Source organism: Myotis davidii, unplaced genomic scaffold (genome assembly GCF_000327345.1).
Source record: "Myotis davidii unplaced genomic scaffold, ASM32734v1 scaffold167, whole genome shotgun sequence".
In the NCBI taxonomy this organism is placed as follows: Eukaryota; Metazoa; Chordata; class Mammalia; order Chiroptera; family Vespertilionidae; genus Myotis; species Myotis davidii.
This window is the reverse complement of record NW_006300048.1, coordinates 5,902,930-5,927,327: the sequence shown is the minus strand read 5'-3', so window position 1 is coordinate 5,927,327 and position 24,398 is coordinate 5,902,930. Positions and strand designations below refer to the sequence as shown.

Genomic DNA, 24,398 nt, shown 5'->3' with positions numbered 1-24,398 from the left:
TCTGTTGTCCTTCTGTATTGCAATATTTATACTCTCAGAACCATTCACTGTGTTAGTTCAGGGCCCCTGAGAAATTGACACCAAGATTGGATTAGCTGTGAAAGACAGTTACTAAGAGAAATGCCTATGCAGGATAGAGGGGAAGGATCAGGAAGGGATGGGGAGAGCTTTCAGATAGTGATGCAGGGTCGACATTTGGGAAGGAGATGAGAAGCAGGGGTTTATAGTTACTACTATAGAACACAGGTATGTCACCTGGTTTGTGGCAGGGCTTTAACTTTCCTAAAAGTTGATTGGATATGAAGTCTCAGACTGTAGCACAGTTCTAAAAGGCCAATGGAAGGAGTGCTTGACCCAATGTTGTTCACCAAAGGATCCAGAGAGGTCGGAGCTGGGTGGGCTCTTTAGTTAACTCTGGTCTCAATAACGTGATATCCGAGTGGCTTATTTTTATAATCACTACATCCTTTCCACTTTCTTCTTATCTCTTCTCATCTGCCTTCCCTTCCTCCACCTCAGAGGATTATGCAACTTTCAGAGAATAAAAGGTAGCTTTTAGCTAGAAAACAGATGGGTAGCATCTGCAATAAGAAATGATTTTCAGCTCTTTAATTGTGGTCTAGCTATTTATTTGATTAGAATCCCATGGCCAAATCCAGCCTGCTACCTTTTTCTGTAAAGTCATATAAGAACACGGTCATTTTACACATTGTCTGTGGCTACTTCTGTGTGATGACAGCAGAGTTGAGTAGTTGTGACCATAATGTATGGTGCACAGAGCTGGACAGATATACTGTCTGGCATTTTGCAGAAAAGGTTTTCTGATCCCTGTGCTAGATTATTGTCCCTAAAGTTCCTGGGTCTTCAGGGGTAGAAGACATAGCTCCTCCATCCCTCCTTTTTATTCTTTATGGACATTTTCTACTGAATGCATGATATGAGAAGGTTGTGCAGAACGAAGACTTGGAGGGGGGTTACAAATGCAGTGGTTTTGCACGTGACTGTTAAACATCTCACCCTATCCAGTCATTTAAACAACAGCTGACATGCTCAGTAATGACTCTGTTTTAGACATTATTATAAGCACTGAAAATGTACTAATCTACTTAATCCTCAGAATAATCCCACTAGATGCCATACTGTTATAGCATCACCCTTCTACAGATAAAAGAAAACCAAGGCAGAGGTAAGATAGGTGACTTATCCAAGGTCGGTAGCTAGTTTTTTATTCTTTATGGACATTTTCTACTGAATGCATGATATGAGAAGATTGTGCAGAATGAAGACATGGAAAGGGGTTACAAATGCAGTGGCTTTGCATGTGACTGTTAAACTTCTCACCCTATCAACAGCTGACGTGCTCAGTAATGACTCTGTTTTAGACATTATTATAAGCACTGAAAATGTACTAATTACTTAAACCTCAGAATAATCCTACTAGATGCTGTACTGTTATAGCATCACCCTTCTACAGACAAAAGAAAACCAAGACAGAGGTAAGATAGGTGACTTATCCAAGGTCGGTAGCTAGTAAGTGGTGGAACCCGGATTCAAACACAGTGGCAGGACGATAGATCCCATTCTCTAAAGCACCACACAGTACTGCCTTCCTACACACATTATCTTATTAAAACCTTACAGCAAAGCCTTTATTAGCCCCACTTGACAGGTGAGAACAAAAAAATTAGAAATGTAATTACCTAAAGTCATGTCACTGGTAAGTGGCAGAGCCACAATTAATATTCAGAACTCTCAAAGGCCGTATTGATAATCATTGCGCCAGGGTTTCTCAGTCTTGCTACTGTTGATGTTTTGGGCTGGATAATTTCTTGTTGTGGAGGGTAGATGGTCCTGTGTATTGTAGGATGTTTAACAGAGCCCCTACCCACCAGACGGCAACTCACGATAATGAAAATGACAATAGATGTCAAATATCTTGAGGGACAAAATCACCTCCCTTTGAGAACCACAGCTCTCTGATTTACTCCAGGGCACGACTCCAGGGTGTAAGCATTATCTTATTAAAACCTTACAGCAAAGCCTTTGTTAGCCGCACTTGACAGGTGAGGACAAAAAAATCAGAAATGTAATTACCTAAAGTCATGTGACTGGTAAGTGGCAGAGCCACAATTAATACTCAGAACTCTCAAAGGCTGTATTAATAATCATTGCACCAGGGTTTCTCAGTCTTGCTACTGTTGATGTTTTGGGCTGGATAATTTCTTGTTGTGGAGGTAGGTGGTCCTGTGTATTGTAGGATGTTTAGCGGAGCCTCTACCCACCAGATGGAAGTAGCACCCTCCCCCAACTCACGATAATGAAAATGACAATAGATGTCAAATATCCTGAGGGACAAAATCGCCTCCCTCTGAGAACCACAGCTCTCTGCTGTACTCCAGGGCACTACTCCAGGGTGTAACAGCCCAGGTTTACTAGTAAACTCCACCTTGTAATTGTGACTGGCAGTTGAATGCTCCCCTCTTTTTGTTTTGAAGGACAATTTATTCTGCAATTGGCAATGACCTGGCATCTCATGGGTTTATAGTTGCTACTGTAGAACACAGGTATGTCATCTGGGATGTAGCTGGGCTTTAACTTTCCTAAAGGTTGACAGAAAATGTTCGGTGGTCAGTGATGACTATATGATAAGAAACAAGGGAGACTGAGCTAGCTCTTCAAGAATTACAAAAGCAGCTAACATTTCTAGAGAGTTTATTTTGTGCTATATTTGCACAGTGATGACTATATGATAAGAAACAAGGGAGACTGAGCTAGCCCTTCAAGAATTACAAAAGCAGCTAACATTTCTAAAGGGTTTATTTTGTGCTGTATTTGCACACCATCATGTAATCCTCATAGCCACCCTATGAGATGGCTACCGTTATCACTGTTCTAAGGAGGAGGTAAAGGAAGCCAGCAAAGCATTATCTGCCCAAAGCCACACAGCTAGTAAGTGACATTGCTGGATTTGATTCTAGGAGGGAGTTTTCAACGTGGCCTCCAGGAATTGGGAAGATAGAATGGGTTGAGTTTACTCACAATGATGTCTTTTTCTTAGAAGTCCCTTCAGGGCCTCTTTGATTTTTTGTTTAAATATTTTTATTGATTTCAGAGAGGAAGGGAGGGAGATAGAAACATCAATGCTGAGAGAGAATCATTGCTGGGTTGCCTCCTGCACGCCCCCCACTGGGGATCAAGCCCGCAACCTGGGCATGTGCCCTGACCTCCTGGTTCATAGGTCGATGCTCAACCCTGAGCCACACAGGCTGTGCATGATTTTTTTTTTTTAATGCAGTATAGAGGAAGAAAGAGAAGTCAGGAAGGTCAGAATGACCTTGAGTCAAGGGTGGGAAAGAGGAACATGGGTGCGATGGGGAAGTGTAAGTAATTGATTCTGTTTGTGTTGAAGAGATGGATCCGCCTCTGCAACGTACTATTTCAATGACCAGTCTGCTGCAGAAATAGGGAACAAGACGTGGCTCTATCTCAAAACCCCACAACAAGGGGAGAATGAGGTGCTTCTACGAAATTCGCAGGTACACTGCGGTCAGGGCAGGTGGCGTGGGGACTAAAACACACAGGCAACGGGATGGCATTTGCTAGTTTAGATTTATACTCGGCAAGCTGTGTTCCTTGCACTCGTACTTCCCATTGTCCAAGATCCATCAGCAGGTTCACTGAGTAATACAATCCCCTTAGTGCAGCGGTTCTCAACCTGTGAGTTGCGACCCCTTTGGCGGTCGAACGACCCTTTCATAGGGATCGCTTATGACCATCCTGCATATCAGATATTTACATTATGATTCATAACAGTAGCAACATTACAGTTATGAAGTAGCAACGAAAATAATTTTATGGTTGGGTCCCAACATGAGGAATTGTATTTAAAAGGCCAGAAGGTTGAGAACCACTGCCTTAGTGAAATGTGTGGGTCATTGTGAAATCAAAGACAAAATTCTGGGAGAGGACCATGAATATACAGAATTCTTTTGCATTACAACTTCTCATTTTAAAATCTCAAGGTAGATTCATAGTCCCGTAAGAAGACTACTTTTCAGAGAGGGAGTATAGCATAGTATTAAGAGTCTAGGCCTTAAGATCCTACTTTGTACATTTGAATCCTGGAGCCATCACTTTTCAGTGGCGTCATCTTGGACAAGTTAATTTACTGTCCCTGTTTTGCTTCCATGTTTTCTCAGTTACAAAATAACGAGTACTAGTGTCTTTCCCACAGGGCTGTTGGGGAGATTAAATGAAATCGAGCACACTGGCTCCCGCCCTGTGACGGCTTTCCTGTGGGTGCTTTACGTATGTTATTGCATTGAATTCCATCCACATGTCACTGGGGTAGGTAGGCAGCGTTAGACGGTAAAAGGAAGCTCAGAGAGATGAAGTCACCCGAGGTCACACTGTGGCTAAGCAACCGAGCCGGGATGTGGCCCCCACAAGGCTGGTGCCTGCATCATGATGCGGGGCTGTTTTCTAACCACTCACTGCTCAGACATTGCCAGCTTATAAGCAGCTGACCGTTGCTCCCACACACAAGCTCTACACAAACGTTACAATAAGTTGTAAAGTATTACAACTTTTTACTTTGTCATTTCCTTCTTCTAATAATCATATCAGGTGCAACAAAGAGCAAAGGAGTGTTCCCAGGCTCTCGATGTGATGCTTTCTAGAACACCGGTGAAGAATGTATTAGACTCAGAGTTCAATATGCAACAGCTGCAGGTGAGCTATGAAAGCCCTTTTCCCTGTCCTGTAGTTCTTAGCTCTTTATTCTCTAGAGTGTGCTTTTCTGCTGTAATACAGGGTACAACATAATAAAGAGCTGCAAAAAAAAAATTACAGGTGAAGTGTTAGGACAAGAAGAAATGCATTAGGTTGAACTATATATACAGTTGCCAATAGTCAGTCTACAAAAATGGGAGTTCCACGTGGTTCAACTTAACACCTCTGGTAGAAGTACTGTAACTTCTTGGATGGCTTCTGCATGTTTTTGAGCTTGATCCTGGAAAGCTGGTCCACAATTTTTAGATACAATGTTGGGAGGAAAAAAATCTGGGACCAAGTGAAGAGCATAGACAAAGACTCAACAGTGGGTGTGGAGGGTGGAGTACAGGGAGTAGAGGCACTTGAGTTTAAGCATAAGATGATGGTCGCCACTCTCTCTTTTATCTCCATGCCTTTGTACATGTGATCCCCTTGGCAACGTGACTCACCCTCCACCCTGACTAAGTGCTGCTTAATTTTCAACTCAAGTCAGGAAGCACCTCCTCCAAGAGAAGCTTTCTTGGACCCACTGCCCAGCCCTGGCCTGGATTGGCTATCTATCCTGGCTACTCCTTGCTACCACTCCATTGTATTTGCATCATGCATCTGTATTTCTTTCCTTCCCAATAGGCTGTGAGCTCACTGGAAATGAACTACAATACTAATACAGAGCAGACACTCAGTAAATCCTCATGAAATGCACAAAGTGATAAATATGAACTGGGGAGAGGGAGAAATCAGCATTGATGATGTTTTAAGTGTGGGTGACTGGGAAGACCATTAAGTTCACTTCTGAACTTTTACAAATGCTTACCATATATATGTGCGGATGTATTTGTATGTATGTATTATGTGTGTGTGCTATATGTGTATATTTGTATATGTGTGTATTTCCTTTATAAGAAATCAAGGTGTGTAACCATGCCCATGAATTGAATACTAATTGCCTGATTAACAAAATCATTCACTCTATTTTTCTAACAACCTGTGAGATAGTTATCAATTCATCTCATGCTTTTTCACGTAGGACTCCATCGATAGAGATAAAATAGCAGTAATGGGACATTCTTTTGGTGGAGCCACAGTTATTCAGGCTCTTCACGATGACCGGAGATTCAGGTAAGAGAATGAGGCGAAGAGACAGGACAGTAATTTATTGGAAGAGGGGGAGTGATAACCCACGTGAAATACAATTTTATCAAATTCTTAGTAAGGAGGGGACCCTTTGAGCCCTACAAGTCTATTCTTGTGCCTCTATTAAATACTCTCTGTGAACTTTCCTAAGCAGAAAATATCTGATTTCACTGCTATTAAAAACTTTCCCCTCCCCACATATTTTCCCTCATTCTTATTCATCTGTTTGAGGGCTTAACATTTTCACTTGGAAATGTACATTTATATACACATTTTATCAGCGACATAAGATTGTGATAATAATGTGGCCATCTTATAGTCCAGATTTCCCTAGTAAGCAGGGTCTTTTTAATTATTTTTTTCATTTTTAATTTGGAGTGAGGTCTGAAATACTCCAGTGTTCTAACATAAGGAAATGTTTTCTGCCTTGAACTACTTCATCCCAGACTGATGAGCTCGCATAGAGCCCACCATATAGAAAGGGAGGATCACTTGTGAAACTCCATCTCGAATTTCTTAAAATCTGTTTCAGTAGAAGGGGTTTCTCTTCCTTAGTCCATTTAGCACATAAAACAGTGTCCAAAATGTCATGAAACATAGGATAAACTGACTGTTAAAAAGAAAGTTAGTAACTGAGAGCATCTGTATACTATAAACAATAAAATAAAAAATAAAGAAATAAGAAAGTTAGTAATATTTCCAGAGATATGCCCATGTTTTTCATCAATGCCCAGACAATTTTCCAGGTACAGCACCTCTAAATATAAAGTGATGGGTCCAATTGTTACTCTAAGAAAAGATATAATAAATAGACGATGGAGTATCCAGAAAGTCTGGAAATACAGGAGCAATAATGCGTGCAGGGAATTTTTTTCAGACACCACAATTTTGAAAAAATCATTACTTTTCAAAAATTTATTTTGAAAATAATACTAAAATGAATGAAAATTTTAAAGATTACATATCGTTCTAAAAGTCCCAATTCCTAAATGCCTCCTAAAGAAAATGATTACATATTTCCACATCTGCGACCTTACAAAGCTAATCATATCTCCTTCTCACATGAAGCACAATACCATCATGGGCCAGTGTGGTGTGTCCATTAGTCCTGGCTTTAGTAGAAAGACTTGTATGTTTGCCAGTGTGTAACCAGCCTTCCATTATCATCTCAACAAACACCTGCAGGTGCGGTATTGCCCTGGATGCATGGATGATGCCCCTGAATGAGGAAGTATGTTCCAAGTTTTCTCAGCCCCTCTTTTTTATCAACTCTGAAGAGTTCCAATATCCTGCTAATATCATAAAAATGAAAAAATGCTACGCACCTGGTAAAGAAAGGAAAATGATCACAATCAGGTAATAGCAACTGACTTCATTATCTGAAATAGAAACTTGAAACTTGGATAAACCACAACAGATAATCAGCCATTAAAGGACTGTTAAATTTGTTGTGTAGACTTTCAATAAGTGAGAATATTAGAAAAATCTCAGGTTCTAAGTGCATTTAGATTTACTCTTTTTAAAATGCAAATGTTCAAGTGGTGTTACTATATGTGGCCCATATACTGATAATTAAAATGCACGCTAGGGTGCTTGCCACTTTTATGTAAACACAAGAGCAAGCTTACACATTTTGGGGTCCGGGCAGAGAAAAGTGTTCCATCACCAAGCTAGAGTAGGAACTCTTTAGGAAAAAAGTCAGAGCATCTGTTCAGACCGGCAATATGTTTACTATTTGGGAAGAATACAAACTTATAAATTTCCCAAACTATAATGGGATCCCCTAAGTGCTGGCAATATGCTTATATCATCGATGTGAAAAAGAAATCCCAAAAAAGTTTTGGACTCACAATGGGATGTTACAAAGCAAAGATAGTGCTCATTCCTCTCCTATATGAAACGGGTTTATTTCCAGGGAGAAAATATATAGTATAGGCAATGAGCACTTGGGGATCACAGAATGGAGAGGTCTTTTCCAACTGATGTAGTCAGAAAAGGCTGCTTGGAAGAGATGGGAGTAGAATTGGGTGTTGAAGGATGGAGAGAGTTTAGACAGAGCTAGGAAATGTTCAGATAAGAAAAGGACTTCAATGTAGCATATTTGCATGTGCAAGTCTAATTCTAAAGGAGAAATAGTATAGAATGTCTAACCTGTCCTTCACCCCAGTTTCTTACTAGGCACTCTTTTTCTTCCCTTTTCTGCTAGAAATCTTGAAAGAGTAGTTTATATTTAATATTGCATGTGCTTACTTGCAGTTACTCTTGACTCCTGTGGTCTAGCTTCCCAAACGCCTTCCCCCTGCCCCCCCGAACCCCCCCACATGCTGAAGCTGGCCCTGCCGAGGCTTTAAAAGCCCAGCAGTCTATGTGCAGTCTCAGCCTTTCTCTCTGCATCCATTCGATATTGTTGAGGGCACCTATTTCTCTTCTCCAGGCTACCCAGCCTTACTCTTCCCCTGTCATTTAGAGGGCTCCATCCTTTCCCCCCACCCTCTCCTTCTCCTTAGCCATCCTCTACTCTGGGTAGCATCCAGGCTTCTGCTTTTCCCTGACCCTGTGTCTACCTTCTTTATGAGTCCCATGCTCAAGTTTTGATTGGAATTCGGGGAAGAGTGAGCAGGTGCCAAGTGGTTCTGTTTTGAGTAGTGATAGCTAAGAGGATTCACAGTTTGCTTATAAGCAGCAGCAAAGTCGGGGGGGAAAAAGAAATGCATCATGTGGGGCCTGAAAAAAAATGTATTTTAATTTGGTATTTCTCAGCTTGAGATTGGGAAATATGGGTAGAGCTGTCTGGCCACAAATTGGAAATGTATAGACTTTATATGTTATAGATGAAACCTTTGGCATGGATGAGGCTGCAAAGTGAGAAGAGAAATGGTCTGAGAATAGAACCTTGAGAAATGCCTACATTTTAGGTGAAGATCCAGAAAAGAACAGAGTACAAGGAAAGGGGCAGGCATAATGTCAAGGAAACAAAGAGGGAAAAAAGTGCAATAAAATCAAATGTCAAGTGTCCCGGAGGTAATAGAAAATGAGCAATAAAAAGGCCATCCTATATGATGGTAGGCTGTTGGTGAATTTAACATCCAGCTTGGTATTTGGAAGGTGCTTACATTTTAAATAATACAAGAAAACATGTTTCCTAATCTGCGTAATCCAAGGCTTAAATCCAAAGTGGCTTGATTAGCATCAAATAGATATCAAGTTAAGTGGTTGCAGTAAGGGAGCAGGCTTCTGGCTCTGAGTTCAACATATAACACATTCCATCTACTGAAATTGCAAGTATTCCAGCCCCTTAAAAAGCTGGAATCATTTCTTTTAAAGACAAGATGCCAAGCAAAAATAGGATCTTTGAATTGTTTATCCAGAAGGGAAGACAAATACATACTCTAGGATCCCTAAATGAACAGTCTGTGACCCTCAAAAATCATATCTAAGGAGATCAAATTGATAAATATTGTTTCCTTGGTTTTCGGTAAATAAGTCATCCAGGGCCCTGGGTGGTGTAGCTCAGCTGGTTGGGTGCTGTTCTGGGCACTGAAAGGTCACCAGTTTGATTCCCTGCCAGCACTCATGGCAGGTTGCAGGCTCGATTCCCTGTGAGGGCCTCCTGGAGGCATCTGATGAATGTTTTGCTCTCACATTGATGTTTCTCTCTGTCCCTGGCCTTTCCTCTCTCTTTAAAGATCTTTTTTTTTTTAAAAAAAAAAAAAAAAAAAAAAAAAAAGGTCAACCAGGCCCATATCTTTCCTGCACTCTAACTATAAACAATGTGATTTGTAAATGTCTCATTTATCTTTCAGGGGTTCAGTCCATCAGAATTTTGCTGACTTCACTTTTGCAACTGGCAAAGCAGTTGGATACTTATTCACATTAAAAGGAAAAATAGATTCAGAAGTCGCTATGGATCTTACCAACAAAGCTTCATTAGCATTCTTACAAAAGCATTTAGGTAAGAAACAAATATTCTTTCATTCCACAAACCGGATAATTCTCAGAACAAAACTGCCTTTTATTACAGCACTAGTCTCATGTTAAGTTTCCAGTAGTTTATAATTTAACATAGCAGTCAAATCAGTTTGAAAACTTGAGAAAATTTAATTTTGCAGCATTGCATACTATATATCAGACAGTAAGTCTACCTGTTAGAGCCAACAGTCTTCCTCGTAAGACTGGGGTGGGCTTCATGTTGAGGAAACTGTGCATGTTGCATCCATCCCATCTCATTCAGATGCAGCAGCTGGGCACAGGCTACCTTGTCTCCCTGATCAGTACACAGATTATGTAATTTATGATGCTATGTTGCCACCTAGTGGCACTCAACTGTTCAACACTCTCGAAAGTTTAATGTTGATTAACACTTATATTTTACAGGACTTCAGAAAGATTTTGATAAATGGGATTACTTGATTGAAGGAAAAGATGATCACCTTATTCCAGGGACCAATGTTGACACAACCAACTACCATGGCGCTCTACAGAATTCTACAAGTATAGAGGAATAGAATTTAGATCAAAAGTGCTTTTTAAAATGTCTTCTTTTAAAACTGTTTGAAAGTGTGTGTGTTGTATGGCTATACCATAATAGTGACTGAAATTTGGATTAAAATTTTTTTCCTTTAAATATAAAGGGAGACTATTATGTAAAAATCATACCAGCCTAAATTTTACTTTTTACTAAGTGATCCTTTTTTAGTATCAAGTTAATAACTTTTTACAGTACATTAATGAACAAGGATATTAAAACAGGCACAATGCCAATGAAAAAATGTTGCAAGGACATAACACTCCCTAAAAAAATAAAAAGATATTTTCTTGCCTCTTTATTTTGTTATTATGAACAGTAGAATTGTGTTTCAGCAACATGGTAAACTGGATAGAATTTGGCAGCACTTTTCTTTGCTTTTTGGTCATGTTAAGAAAACTTAGATCAAGCGGGTAATAAAGGCATTGTTTTACCACAGTGATATTATACAATTTGATACTATACAATTGAACATGAGAACTAAGTGGGGCATGGACAAGGGTAAGATTATTGGAGGCAGGGCAAGGGCAGCATATTAAAGCAGATGAAAGGAAGTGGGTAATTTGTTTGCATTTTGTTAATGGTTTATTCCTGGTGGATTCTACTTATGAAAGAAAGGTGCATAAGACAGCAAAAATACCAGCTACATAACACATTCTGTTAGTTATTCACCAAAGGCGGAGTTAACTAAGAAAACATTCAGAGTGACTTTTAACTGCTTTATTTTTCAATTATTTTATTTATTTTTATGTTTTATTATGTTTTTAATTTTTTTTTACTGTTACTAATTTTTAGAGAGAGGAAGAGAGAAGGACAGGGATAGAAACATCGATGAAAGAGAAACATTGATCGGCTGCCTCCTGCATGCCCCCTACTAGGAATTGAGCCAGAACCCTGGGCATGGGCCCTGACCGGAATTGAACCAGTGACCTCTTGGTGCATAGGACGATGCACAACCAACTAGGTCACATCGGCTGGTTTTCATTTATTTTTATTTAATAAATGTTTTTAATTATATAGGTAGTACTGGAAATAGAATATCACAATAAGTGGAGGGAAAAGAATACCTTTAACATTATGCACTTATATGTTCAGGAGTCAAGGGAAACATTTTTTTTTAAATATATTTTATTGATTTTCCACAGAGAGGAAGGGAGAGAGATAGTTAGAAACATCGATGAGAGAGAGACATCGATCAGCTGCCTCCTGCACATCCCCCAGTGGGGATGTGCCCGCAACCCAGGCACATGCCCTTCACCGGAATCGAACCTGGGACCCTTCAGTCCGCAGGCCGACGCTCTATCCACTGAGCCAAACCGGTTTCGGCTAGGGAAACATTTTTTGAGTGTCCTAAAGGGTAAAAACTTACACAACTGATTAGCTAAGTATATTTTGGTCTAAGTATGGCCTTGTTTCTCTGACTTCTTTATAGTTAATTAAGCCTGTGTAAACAGGGATAATTAGTACTTGGTAAGAAGCTTGGTTCACTATGACTATTCCATCTCTACCTCTTCTGCCCAGTTATTAAGTAACTGTGTTCTGAAATGGCACTTCGGGCCTGTCTTAATGTGTTAAGGTGTACAAAGACCGATTTTGAGAAATTTGGTTCCTCCTATCCTATATAGCCATTCAGATTAAAAATGTTTAAATTCCTCAGCATGAAACTGCAGGCTTCCTGTAATCTGGCCCTAAAATGCCTTCTCTGACATTTCTCTCAGTAATTCACAACTATGTCTCCTACATGTTGAGCCAAACTTGTCTGTCCATTATCTCAGGAACAACCATATACTTATCTACCTCCAGTACGTTAAATGCGAAACCATCTCCTTTTTGCTTTTTGAAATTACACCCAGCTTTTAAGGTTCCCTATTCTCATGATTCCCTTCAAGCTTCAAGGTCTGATAATGTTTCCTACGCAAACATCTTTTCCCCACTCTTATGTCGCAAACCTCATTTTAGAAATGGATAACCATTCCAACTGTATGGCTGTCCCACTCAATAGCACCTCTTTCAAATCCTTTGTTGGTGGCACATGCTGCTGTGGAAAGAAGAAAATATCTGCTGAAAGGATCCAATGAGTTAAGTTTAAAAAAATCACAATCCTAGTATGGTGCATACTGAACATCTTTCAGGGAAAAGAAGGAAATACCTATTGAATGCCTACTCTTTTTCAGGTACTTTATATAAATTATTTATAATCTTACAAATACTGCAAGAAAGGTTTTATTATCCCCATTTCACAGATTAGGAAGATCAAGGCTCAAAGATATATAACCTGCATAGGTCACATATATAGTAAACAATATATAAGTAGGATTTATTTCCTGATGCTAGGATCTGGACTTTGGATACTACCACTTGCAACCATATTTTTACAAGCATAGACTTTGATGTTAGATGGGTCTAGTTTGATCAAGCCTCTAGCTCTTTGACCTTAGGCAAGTTATTCAGCTTCTGTAAAAAGTTCCCATTTTCTCACCTATAAAATAGGAATAATATTAATATGTGCCTAGAGTTGAGGAGTAAAAAAGAAAATGCATTTAAAGTACCATCCAAGTGACTAAACCTGGAGCTAGCATTTAATACTGCTCTCTTTCCCCCAACTGTAGAATGGTGGTTCCTTTACTATGGATATTCCAGGATTCTATTTCCTTTTTAATGAAAAGAGACCATTACATCTTAAAGGAAAAACTTTATTCAAATATTGTATCATATTAGAATACTTCCAATTTCAAACAGGCAATTAGTCAAATATTTAGACAGAGAAGACAAAGCTTCTGAAATAAAAACAAAAATCCCGAAGGAGTTACAAAACCATCCTCCTAAGTAGCATCAGAAAATATACTTGTCATAAACCTATACTTTTTAAAATTTAAACACTATATTTTAATATAATAACAATTTTTTAAAATATGACCTAATGTGTTAGTAAATTGGTTAGCAAAATAAAGATCCTAGATCCATATACATTCAGCAATATGACTATAAATACACTGCACCCTCAACCTGAGATCTATTTGGTTTTCAACAAATATCAAAGTTTCCAAATCACAAAGTTTCTTGCGATTCAGGCTCTCAATTAGCTCAAACACTCCATTGGTCTGGATGCCACTCCTCTTGTCTAAGAGAAGCTCTGACTGGATCCACAGGTAAATCTATGTGACCTCCAGGCCCCTTTTCTGAGGTTGAGAAAGAAAAAGAAAAACAAGAAAATTACTTACATGAGAGTGACCACCACAAATTGAATGTCCTCTAAAAATGGGGAGGGAGGATTAGTGAGTATTCTAATGACTACAGAGAATTATCCCTATAAAAATGTTTTCTTTGTAGTATTTTGGTTCTCACACATTACCTATTATCAAATAAAGTTTCTCTAAAATACTATAAAACTAGAGGCCCGGCGCATGAAATTCGTGCATGGGAGTGTCCCTCAGCCCCGCCTGAACCATCTCCAATCCAGGACCCCTCTCACAATCTGGGACTGCTGGCTCTTAACAGCTCACCTGCTTACCTGCCTGATCGCCCCTGACCACTCTGCCTGCCTGCCTGATGCCCCTAACTGCTTCCCTGCCTGCCTGATCACCCCTAACCACCTCTGCCTGATCGCCCCTAACCTCTCTGCCTGCCTGCCTGACCACCTCTAAGCACCTCTGTCTGCCGGCTTGATCACCCCCAACTGCTGCCCTGCCAGCTGGATCGCCCCTAACTGCTGCCCTGCCTGCCTGATCACCACTAACTGCCCTTCCCTGGCGGCCTTGTTGCCCCTAAGTGCTCTCCCCTGCCAACCTGATCGCCTGTAACAGCTTCTGCCTTGGCCCCCAACACAGTGGCTTTGTCCAGAAAGGATGTCTGGATGTATGTCCAAAAGATGTCTGGTCTAATTGCAGGCTGATGATCTATCCACTGAGCCAAGCCAGTTAGGGCCCCCCCGCCTTTTTTAGATTATCCACATTTGTAGATATGGCATTAGTTCATTTTTCCATTGATTTTTAGAGAGAGTGGAAGGGAGAGGTATAGAGAGAGAGAGAGAGAGAAACATCAATGTAAGAAACATCCCTGCAGTTGCCTTCCTTAGGAGCCCCAGCCAGGGCTCCAACTTGAAACCCAGGTATGTGCCCTGACCTAGAATCAAACCTGCAACCTTTCCATGCACAGGACCGCACTCATGCTCAACCAACCTATCTACTTCAGCCATTTGATTGTCCCTCACTAACCCCCCTGCCAGCCTGGTCATAGGCAACCATCTTGTGAGGGTGTGAGGGTAAATTTGCATATTACCTCTTTATTAAATAGGATTAACACTGAAAAAAGCCTTTAAACTATGAATTTATCAGATTCACAATCTAACTTTCAAGATTAATTCAATCAACAAGTATTTCCTATTGCAAGAATTCCTCTTCTTGGCTATTTATCCTCTTAAGCACATTTAACATTTTAGCTAGAGTTGTTTTTTGTTTTCTCTTACTATTGACAGACACGGAAATTGATAAACCATTTCTGTTTGCAGATTCAGGGTAATGGTATCTTTAAGATTTGGCAATCTGTTTTATAAACAAAAGTGTCCTTTAATGGTGGTATCATCCAATGACATGAAGGAAAGATCTTTCCCTGATGTTTGGACTATAGCCCAGCAAAACGAACCCTTGGATTATAATCAGTTCTTTACTGTAGGCACAAAATAATTAAAATCAGAAAGGGGGCTATAGACAAACCAGAAAAATGGTAAACAACAAAAAGTAATCCTTTAAAAAGGATCTGATTTTATAGTGATGAATTACCTCAAGTACATTTTCTATCCTTCAGCTATTCATTCATCTCCTTGGGAGCATTTAACACAGGGAATGAAGTAACCTCTTCAAATGGTTAGCTCCCAAATTCCCACAACTCTGGTGTCTGGTGTATTGTTCAAGGGCAGCTTTTCAAACACATTATCCATGGTGATCCACAGATAGATGGTTTATTAAAGACTTCATGAAGAGGAATAGTTCTCTTGGATGCTTTCAACTCATAATAGCATCATGTGTGTGATGTCTGTACAGAAATGAATTCATGAGACCTATTCTTATGGTAAAAGAAAATAGCTCAGATAAAAAAAATTTTTAATGTAATCAAATAGAATCCCAGACCATGGTGACTTAATGTATCACAAAAAAAAAAATAGTCCTTTGTAAGTCAATGCCTCATGAGATTGAAATTTATCCAAATAGGATAAATTCAAATGCCCATACATATCATAATGGTAACAGAAATTGCCCACCTTATAATCTTGAATGAAGAACAAAATATAAAACTGTATATAGAGTAAAATAAACTATGTTCAAAATACATACTAGTAGATGGCATGTTTACATTCCATATAATCAGAAAAACTATAAAAGAAAACCACATTGACCAATGTGTTTTTCTTTGGATGAATATATTACAGGTGACTGATACTCTCTTCTTTTTAACTTTGCCATCGTCCTAGATTTTCTGCATCAAACTATATTTTATAAAGGTCGTGGACACTGAACAATTTTAATTTTTTAAGTCCCAAAATGAAAATCAAAGCGTAAAACATTAATAACTAGGTTGTCCGAAAGGATATGAAACATAAAGCCCTGAAACATTGATTCTGTTATTGCTGTTTTTCATTGTCATTACAATATTCATACTTTTTCTCTATTATTCCTAAACACAAGGTCTTTGGCAATAGTTACCACCTTTCAAAATGAAGGACAATGCTCTTATTAATTAGTATTTCTATAATTCCATACCTCAGATGGACTCTTATCCAATTTGGGTATGCCATTCCAGACATTCTCAGGGTTTACTATCTCCTCCATACCATTTGAAAGGTTCAAAACCTACCATAGAAAAAAATGTAATGAACATTGGTAGTTTCCAAAAACTGTAACTGATTCTTGTACCACAACAATCCCTTCAAAAATGAAATACCTTAAAAGGCAATACAAATAATTGTATTAAATTTCAGTCTTATGTTTCAACTCAATCATACTTTAGTTCAAAAAACATATATTGAACATGCTTAGAGATCAAAGATGGATAAAATTTAGATCTCAAAAGGTTCAAAATTTAGTGGAGAAACAGAGCTCTAAGCAGTCAATTGCATAACAGACCTCTGCAGCAGGAGATACAGAAATATAAGGAAGACATAAAGCTCTTTGAGGGTTAGGGAAAGGGGAGAGATAGAGAAATTTAGAAAATAGAGCAAGTGAATACTTCCTGGAAGAAGCAATGGTTGAAGTAAATCTTTTAAAGATAAGTGGAAATTAACCAGTTTGGCAGGGGACAGAATACAGGCAAATAGAACTAACTGCATTATTAAATACATCAATCAAAGAAGCCAAACAGAATCATACATATACGAGAAACCAAGCAGTCTGATGTTCATCTGATGTAAAGTACAAAACATAAAGGAGCAAGACCTAAGGCTGGAAAGGTACACTGACACTTCAATCTGGAGGACTATGTCATGTTGATGAGCTTGACTTTTCTAATCTAGATGAGTGGCTCTCAAATTTTAATGGTGTAAGAATGCACAGTCCTGGTTCTACTCCCAGAAGTTCTGAGTCAGCCAGCCAGGGCACAGCCTGGAAACCTTCATTTTAAGTAAACACACCAGGTGATTCTGATACAATGGTTTTCAGGTCACAGGACAGACACAATCAACTGCAAGTCCCCAAGAACTTTGACACACAGGAATGATGTACTCAAATTGAGTACATCAATGCCAAACTTCACACTGGCTGTATAGAGAATCAACTGAAGGAAGACGAGACGTGAACCAAATAAAGGCTACTAGAATAATCTGATTGTAAAATGAGGGATGCAACAAAGGCAGTGGCAAGAGATCTAAAATGTTTTGACAGATTGGAAGTGGAAAGTGTGGAACCTGGTGATTGATAGAATTTTAGGGTTAAGGAGGAAAGAGCCTAGCACAATTTCTTCCTAAGACGCTCATCTATGAACTCTTAAAATGATATTTTGGACTGCTTCAAAATATGAGGGGGGATGAACAGGTGAACTTCTGTTTAACTGCATTTTCTCAGCTTATAAAATTTCCTTAACAATCTTCAGGTACATTTTGAGATAAAGTACTTCAACTGTACTAACCTTTGTACCTTCTTCAGCTATTTCCAAAATCTCACATTGAGACCATGTGTGTCTTGACCACACAACACATTTGGATCCAACAGTAAATCCTTTCAAAGTGTACGTGTTCTCTGGTTGAGCTGCCAGATTGAATAGAGTAAAACTCAATGCATGCCTTTTCATTCATTAATATTAGATGCATGAGCAAAGCATTTTCCTAATCTGCCGTTGCTATCTACACTAATAAAAGACAAAGATGCTAATTGGGCCTGCTGTGTGTGGTCAGGGCCGCCTGCCGACATGGCACGGGATCTGGGCCTGCTGTGTGTGACCGGGGGTGGTAGGGCAGGGAAGTGCAATTGGCCACCCGCACTGCCGCCAGATCCCGGCCTGCCATGTGCAACCCGGGGAGTGGGCCTAAGCCAGCAGGTGATTATCTTCTGAGGGGTCCCAGACTGTGAGATGGCACAGGTCAGGTGAGCAACAACCCCCCCTTCCCCCGCCACTGCACAAATTTTTGTGCACCGGGCCTCTAGTTTCTATATAATTGGTATCATGTACAATACAATATGTTCTAAGTCTGTCATCTTTCCTTGATTTTATTTAAATTCTAACAGGGTCCCTCCCCAGATAATTCCTTACCATTTTCCTCAAAAACAAAACAAAACAAACAAAAAATCATCACCATGTGTTATGTTTTTTAAAGATGTCAGTCTGATTCTAACATTAAAAACTACTACAGCCAAAACTGGTTTGGCTCAGTGGATAGAGCGTTGGCCTTCAAACTGAAGGATCCCAGGTTCGATTCCAGTCAAGGGCATGTACCTGGGTTGCGGGCACATCCTCAGTAGGAGATGTGCAGGAGGCAGCTGATCGATGTTTCTCTCTCATCGATGTTTCTAACTCTCTATCTCTCTCCCTTCCTCTCTGTAAAAAATCAATAAAATATATTTAAAAAACCCCACAACTACTACAAAAAGCAGGCTACTCTTGCCAGAGGTAGTGTGGTCTATGGTTACAACAACCATTTCTATAGCAAAGCAGCATATTGCAAATGAACAGACAATCTTATCACAAAGCTATTACTTACTATTCTGAAATGGAACAACTAAGACTAAAAATCTAGTATAATATTTAAATAAATCATCATATATTCACAGGATGGCATACTATGAAATTAAATTATTTTGAAGGCATATTTAAGAGATTAAAATGCAGCATTGAACACTGTAGGATAGTCTGATCTCTTTAGTTTTTCAAACTCTCTGTAAATAAACACACACATACACAGAAAGACAACAGAAAGGAAGTACACCCTGGTGTTAACTGTGGCCATTTCTTGCTAATGCAATTATGGTGATTTTCATTCTCCTTAGTGTATTGTTTTCTCTATGTTGTACAATAACTCAAGTTGAATAATATAACAATTATTAAAAAGTTACATTGATTATAAAAAAAAAACACACTAAAAGTTAGCCATTTCATCTAACTTTGAATCTTATTAAGCAGCCAAGAAAATAGCAGTAGTAATAATTTATAGAAAGTTAATGACAATAAATGTTCTCCAATATTTACTCCTGGCTGTTAACTTTTTTGGTTTGCATAGGCTCCATAATCTAGTTGTTTTTTTTTAAGGGATTCTAAATGAATGGCAAAGTACCTGCATGAAGCAAAACAGCTAAATTTGAAATCTCTGCTGAAATGATCCCTATCATAAATTCATGCCTATAGTAATGTTTGGAATCACACACACACACACACACACAACCCAAACCCACACTTTTTTAAAAAACACCAAAAAATATAACCTCTTTATTTCAAAGGTGTTGTTTTTTGTTTTACATTTTAATGTGATTACGTTTTGGAAAGTAAAGTGTGTTTTGGAAACACATTTTAAGCATTCTATTTTTAAACACAAAATAAGTCAGCATTTTAGCCAGCATATAAAGTATTATTTTACACGAATTTTACAGTATAATTTCCCTATGTTAAAAATACCCTCCAAATCAGATTCTCTTTTCAGGTTTTAATCGGTTCCCCCAAAGAGTTAATTTAAAAATTTAGATAAGAATTAGTTTTTTCACCCAAACCGGTTTGGCTCAGTGGATAGAGCGTCGGCCTGCGGACTGAAGGGTCCCGGGCTCGCTCATCGATGTTTCTAGCTCTCTATCTCCCTCCCTTCCTCTCTGTGAAAAATCAATAAAATATATTTTAAAAAAAAGAATTAGTTTTTTCTTTAAGACAAACTAGTAAAGAAATAAGACACCAGGTTAAGCCTAAATGAAAGTGAGAGAAAAAACTCACATACCTGGGACCTCTGGTAAAGCACCGTGTTTCTGCTCATCTCTGGGCTCTTCCTCAGAAAGCAGAGACGTCAATGAGGAAACGGCATCTCTCTGTTCATATTCTGTAAATTCTTCTTTATGTATGTTCATTTCAACCTGTGTCTTGGGATCACAATCCTTTCCATGTAGATGCAATGGCAACCCATGTTGGTCATCACACCATTCCACGCAGCTTGACTCTCTCGTGTCCTCAGCACACAGGGATTCTAGGCACAGCTGGGCTGTAGGTAAGTCTAGTTCTGGCTGCTTCTCGGCCTCACAGGTGAGGGGCAGCTGCACTGTGAAGGGCTCCAGGATGGCTTCTGTGTCGCAGACCAGGGGGAGTGGCTCAACAGGAGGCACCAAGCCTGGTTCTTCTTTTTCTTCATCCCCGACTAGGGAATGCTGTAACTCCGTGGATTCCAGGTCCACGAATTCTTTCGATTCATCATCAGGAGAAAGCAGCATCTCAAGTGAATTCAGTTCTAGTATCTCCTCTGTTTCATCAGCACGCGGTAATAACACATTCAATCCTGTCATTGGTTCATCATCAAACTTTGCTTTGTCAACCAAATGGCACTCTACTTGACCTTCCAGAAGCCCAGTGCCAGTCTTGTCTTTGCATGGGTTTCCAAAAGCTTCAAAAATGGTATTCATTTTGGGGTCATGGAATTTATTTTGCTTGGTTTCAATCATGTTTAAGTCTTTCTCAATTCTTACAGAGAACTCATCTGTCTGTGGTTCCACATATAATGTTTTCTCTTGCCCGGCCTTACTCCATGGTTTCTTAAGTCTGACATCAGGACCAGGGGATATAAGAGCTCCCTTGATCCCTGGGCCATTTTTTTCATAGGGCACATCACTGTTTCTAATACCAATCTTAGAAAACCTTTTCATTTTCTCATTAATACTTTCGCCTTTGCTTTTCAAGTCAACAATTGCTAAAGGGATATCACAAATATCCTTTTTTATTTCTAAGATTGTTATCTCCAACACATCTTCTGTGACGATTTCATAAAAAATGTCATTTCCCTCTTGAGGGCACACACCCTCTGAAATATGAAATCCCAAGAGACAACAGGGAAAGGCTTGCATGGGGATCACCATAAGTTCAGAAGGAATGGTCCAGAGGGATTTGGGGTCCACGCAGTCTTCAATGTTCCCAAAGTCCACCAGCCTGACAGATACAAGAGAATCTTTGCAAATATTGGTGATAAGTGCCCTATACAAGTGCCCATCTTCTCTGTATCTCACTATACAAGGATCTCCAATATGAGGACACGAGATACAGCTTCTCCCATCTGTTGTCCATTCTCCAGCACTTTGTAGTCTTCCTTCTAAATACTGAAGTTTCTCAGTATCAGCAAACTGACACCAAAAATATTCAGGTCCATCTACCACAGTGGCATAAGCTCTTATCATTTTCATCTTGGGATTATACCAGTTAAGAAATACTGAAGTGCCACTGTCTGTTTTGTTGGCCGACTTGGAAAAGGCGCCATTCATTATTTGGATGGAAAGTCCTACTTCAGATTTTTCACTGAAAGTGTATCTGCTGATCATATCTTCTGCTATGATCCCATGTTCATCAGCAAGAATAACTTCCCATCTGTCTTGGAATTTAACAAATTCACATTTTACTGGAACCTCTTCTGTCCTTTGAGAAAAGTAACGCATCATTTCTTTACAATGTAGAATCTCAGGAACCCAAAGTCCCTGTAAGGAGCAGTGAATGCACAACCTTGGCAACAGGGCATGAACAAGGTCAAGTTTACCTATCTTGTTAGTAGGAATCGTGGAAACATTGCCATAATCTATAAATTGTACGGAAAGAAGGTCACTGGGTTGTTTTTCCTTGACCACAGCACGATACCACAAATTGTCATCTGGGAAAGTGGCGCATATTATATCTCCTCTTTGCAAAGGAGGACCTGCATAACATTTGGGCTTTATGCTAACATCATTTAATCTCTCTGAAAGACGACTGAGTGCAGCTTCATCTTCTGTTAGTTGCACATAAAAGTCTGAAAGGTCATTTATATGAGAAACATATACAGTTGTTTTAAAGCCAGGCTTTATAGTCTTCTGTGGGAACTCGGACAATTTTATAGGCAAATATTTGTTACAGGAATCTCCTCTTTTTCTCTCTAAAGGTGTGACTTCTAGTTCCATGACTTTCCTTTTTTCTTTCTTTTCTATTAATGAAGACACTTCACTCTTTTCATTCCCCATAGAGTTGTGATGTTGAGCGACTACGTTTGTCTTTGTTGAACTTTGTGAAAGTTTGAGTTCCTTACCTGCTGAGCTGCCCTTAGGTTTGTCTGATTCTGCCAGGATCTCCATATTGTATATCTTGTGCTCTACTTGTTTGCTTAAATATTCCATAGGTGACAACTTCATATATTTCTTTTTCACATCAAGAGTTTCTGATGTAGAGAGTACTTCACTTTCTTCTTTTTTTTGTTCCCTACCTTTGTAACCAAGTAATGCTAACTTCTCATTAATATTAGCATTAATTTGAATACTGTCATCATATAGTTCTATCATCAGTCTTCCATCTGGATCTTTGGCTACGGCCACAGCCTTCAATAACTTGCCTAAAATAGTCTCCTGAAACCATGTTGTCACTTCTTCTGGTATATGGTCAGGAATATCAGACAATGAGCATCTAATGCCCTGCATGGGCAAAAATAAGACATCACATGCATCACTAGGTATGGAAAGCAGATCATCATTTGTTACCACACGAATGTTGCCAAAATCAACAAAAAAAACTTTATTTGGGTCTTTTTCTATCATTATCCCCCTACTCCAATTTCTGTCGGTATCCTTAGCAAGGCACAAGTCCCCAGGCATCAAGGGTTTTTTTTTAATGTTCAGCAAAGTTTTATTTACTTGTATAATAGAACAGGACAACTCCTCTAAAATATGGGCATTTCTTCCCAACTGGCAATAAAATGTCCAAGGGTCAACAACATGTGTTACAAGCACTAATTCTTCACTTCCGATTTTTATATCAAGTGTTGAATAGTAGTAAGAACATAGCTGAATGGGGAACCCCAGTGGCTTCGGAAGTTTGATTGGTCTTGCAAGTCCTTTTTCTACCAAAATATGGCTTGCACTCTGAAAGGGTGTTAGCAAATCCACGATATAAAACAGTTCCTCGTCACCTGTTGATGCAGTGGCAAATACTGTGCATTTTAATTCTAGATTGTCTTTCCACGCATTGACTACAAATTCACGGAAAACTTTTATTGCCTTTTCACCCCAAGCAAAAGGATTTTGGCCAGTTGGTTCAATTAAGTTATAAAGACTGCACCTAAAAGCCTGAGCCTTAACTTTGAGAAATGCTTCACTAATTGCGCAAATATTCGTCACAGATACCACATCTTTGTCTCCATAATCTACAAATACTACTTTGACATTCTCTGGAGATTGTGTCCTCCTGATCAGAGCTCTGGACCATTTTCCATTAGCTGTTCGCTTTGCCAAACAAGCGGGGGTGGATCCCTGGTAAGGAGTAGGGGTACTCTTGCAGTAGTCCTGAATATCACACATTAAAGCTTTAAATTCTTGCCTGTGCCTGGTTAGCTGGCACCAGAAATAGCCAGGGTTTTTAGCATAAGACACTTTGACTTCCATTGTGCTTCCAATTTTTATCTCTCCTTTACAAGAAGAGCCTAGCTTAATTCCCAAGTTCTGTAGAAGAGGAGAATAAACAGACATTCTTTTCTCTTTTCCCTGCACAACTAGTCCCATTGAAACATTTGTACCAACTATTGTGTCCGCCAAAGCTTCTGAAACACATGTAGTTTTATTATCTCCCTTGGCTTTCTGTTCTACTTCTTCCTTCTTGGCGGAAGGTATTTTGTTCTTCTCAGCACTGAAATGGTTTGAAACATGCTCTGGGAAGTGGGTACATCCAGGGATATTTTCCTGGGTTTCAAATTCCTGATACTTGGCATATCCAGCTTGAGCAATTACCTTACCAATGTTTTCTTCCCCTGTTCTTGATTCATCAAGAATCTCCACAACATACTGCTTATCCTGCTTATCAAGGACATGGATGACTAATTCTTTGTGGAGCACAGTCTTTTTAAAAAAGGAAATTGCCTCCTGGCTCCAGGTTCCTGCCACAGGCCAAATGTCAGCCAGAGTGCACCTCAGAGCCAATCCTGGCAGCTGTCTGAACTGAGGCAGCAGCATCTTCACGTCACACCAGTCCACCTTCTCTGAATTGCCTTGATCAACTAAGAACACATCCACATTCTTGGCGTCCAGTCTGGTCACCACAGCCCGATAGTAACCATTCTCAGTCCATTTCACACAGCAGAGGTCATCAGATTTCGGTTTCAAAACGATCCCATCCAGCTTCCTGGCGGAGGAATAGAAACTGCTCATTCTCTTCATCAGCTTGCGGAAGGAGCCCCTGTGTTTCCGCAACCGGATCCAGAACTCAGAAGGATCTTGAACAAACTCGACCTGGGCATCATAGAAGGCATTGATCTTTAAACGGACAGACCTCAGGGCTGGGAGTAGCTCTTCCT

At 39.5% G+C, this 24,398-nt stretch overlaps 2 protein-coding genes across 2 annotated transcripts in view; one reads left to right on the top strand and one right to left on the bottom strand.

Moving 5' to 3' along the window:
• Window positions 1-10,727, top strand: part of PLA2G7 (phospholipase A2 group VII) — a 30,894-nt gene extending 20,167 nt beyond the window's left edge. The window contains 7 exon segments of the mRNA XM_015572162.1: window positions 2,467-2,564; window positions 3,410-3,536; window positions 4,627-4,731; window positions 5,801-5,892; window positions 7,093-7,263; window positions 9,711-9,859; window positions 10,282-10,727. Coding sequence (XP_015427648.1) covers window positions 2,467-2,564; window positions 3,410-3,536; window positions 4,627-4,731; window positions 5,801-5,892; window positions 7,093-7,263; window positions 9,711-9,859; window positions 10,282-10,412 — 873 coding nt within the window. The 3' untranslated portion in view covers window positions 10,413-10,727.
• Window positions 10,728-13,175: 2,448 nt separating this feature from the next.
• TDRD6 (tudor domain containing 6) overlaps window positions 13,176-24,398 on the bottom strand; it is a 15,554-nt gene continuing 4,331 nt past the window's right edge. The window contains exons 3-6 of the mRNA XM_015572161.1: window positions 19,836-24,388; window positions 17,549-17,667; window positions 16,189-16,278; window positions 13,176-13,611 (exon numbers count right to left, since the gene is read on the bottom strand). Of these exons, the coding sequence (XP_015427647.1) occupies window positions 13,588-13,611; window positions 16,189-16,278; window positions 17,549-17,667; window positions 19,836-24,388 (4,786 nt within the window). The 3' untranslated portion in view covers window positions 13,176-13,587. The remainder of the gene's footprint in view (window positions 13,612-16,188; window positions 16,279-17,548; window positions 17,668-19,835; window positions 24,389-24,398) is intronic.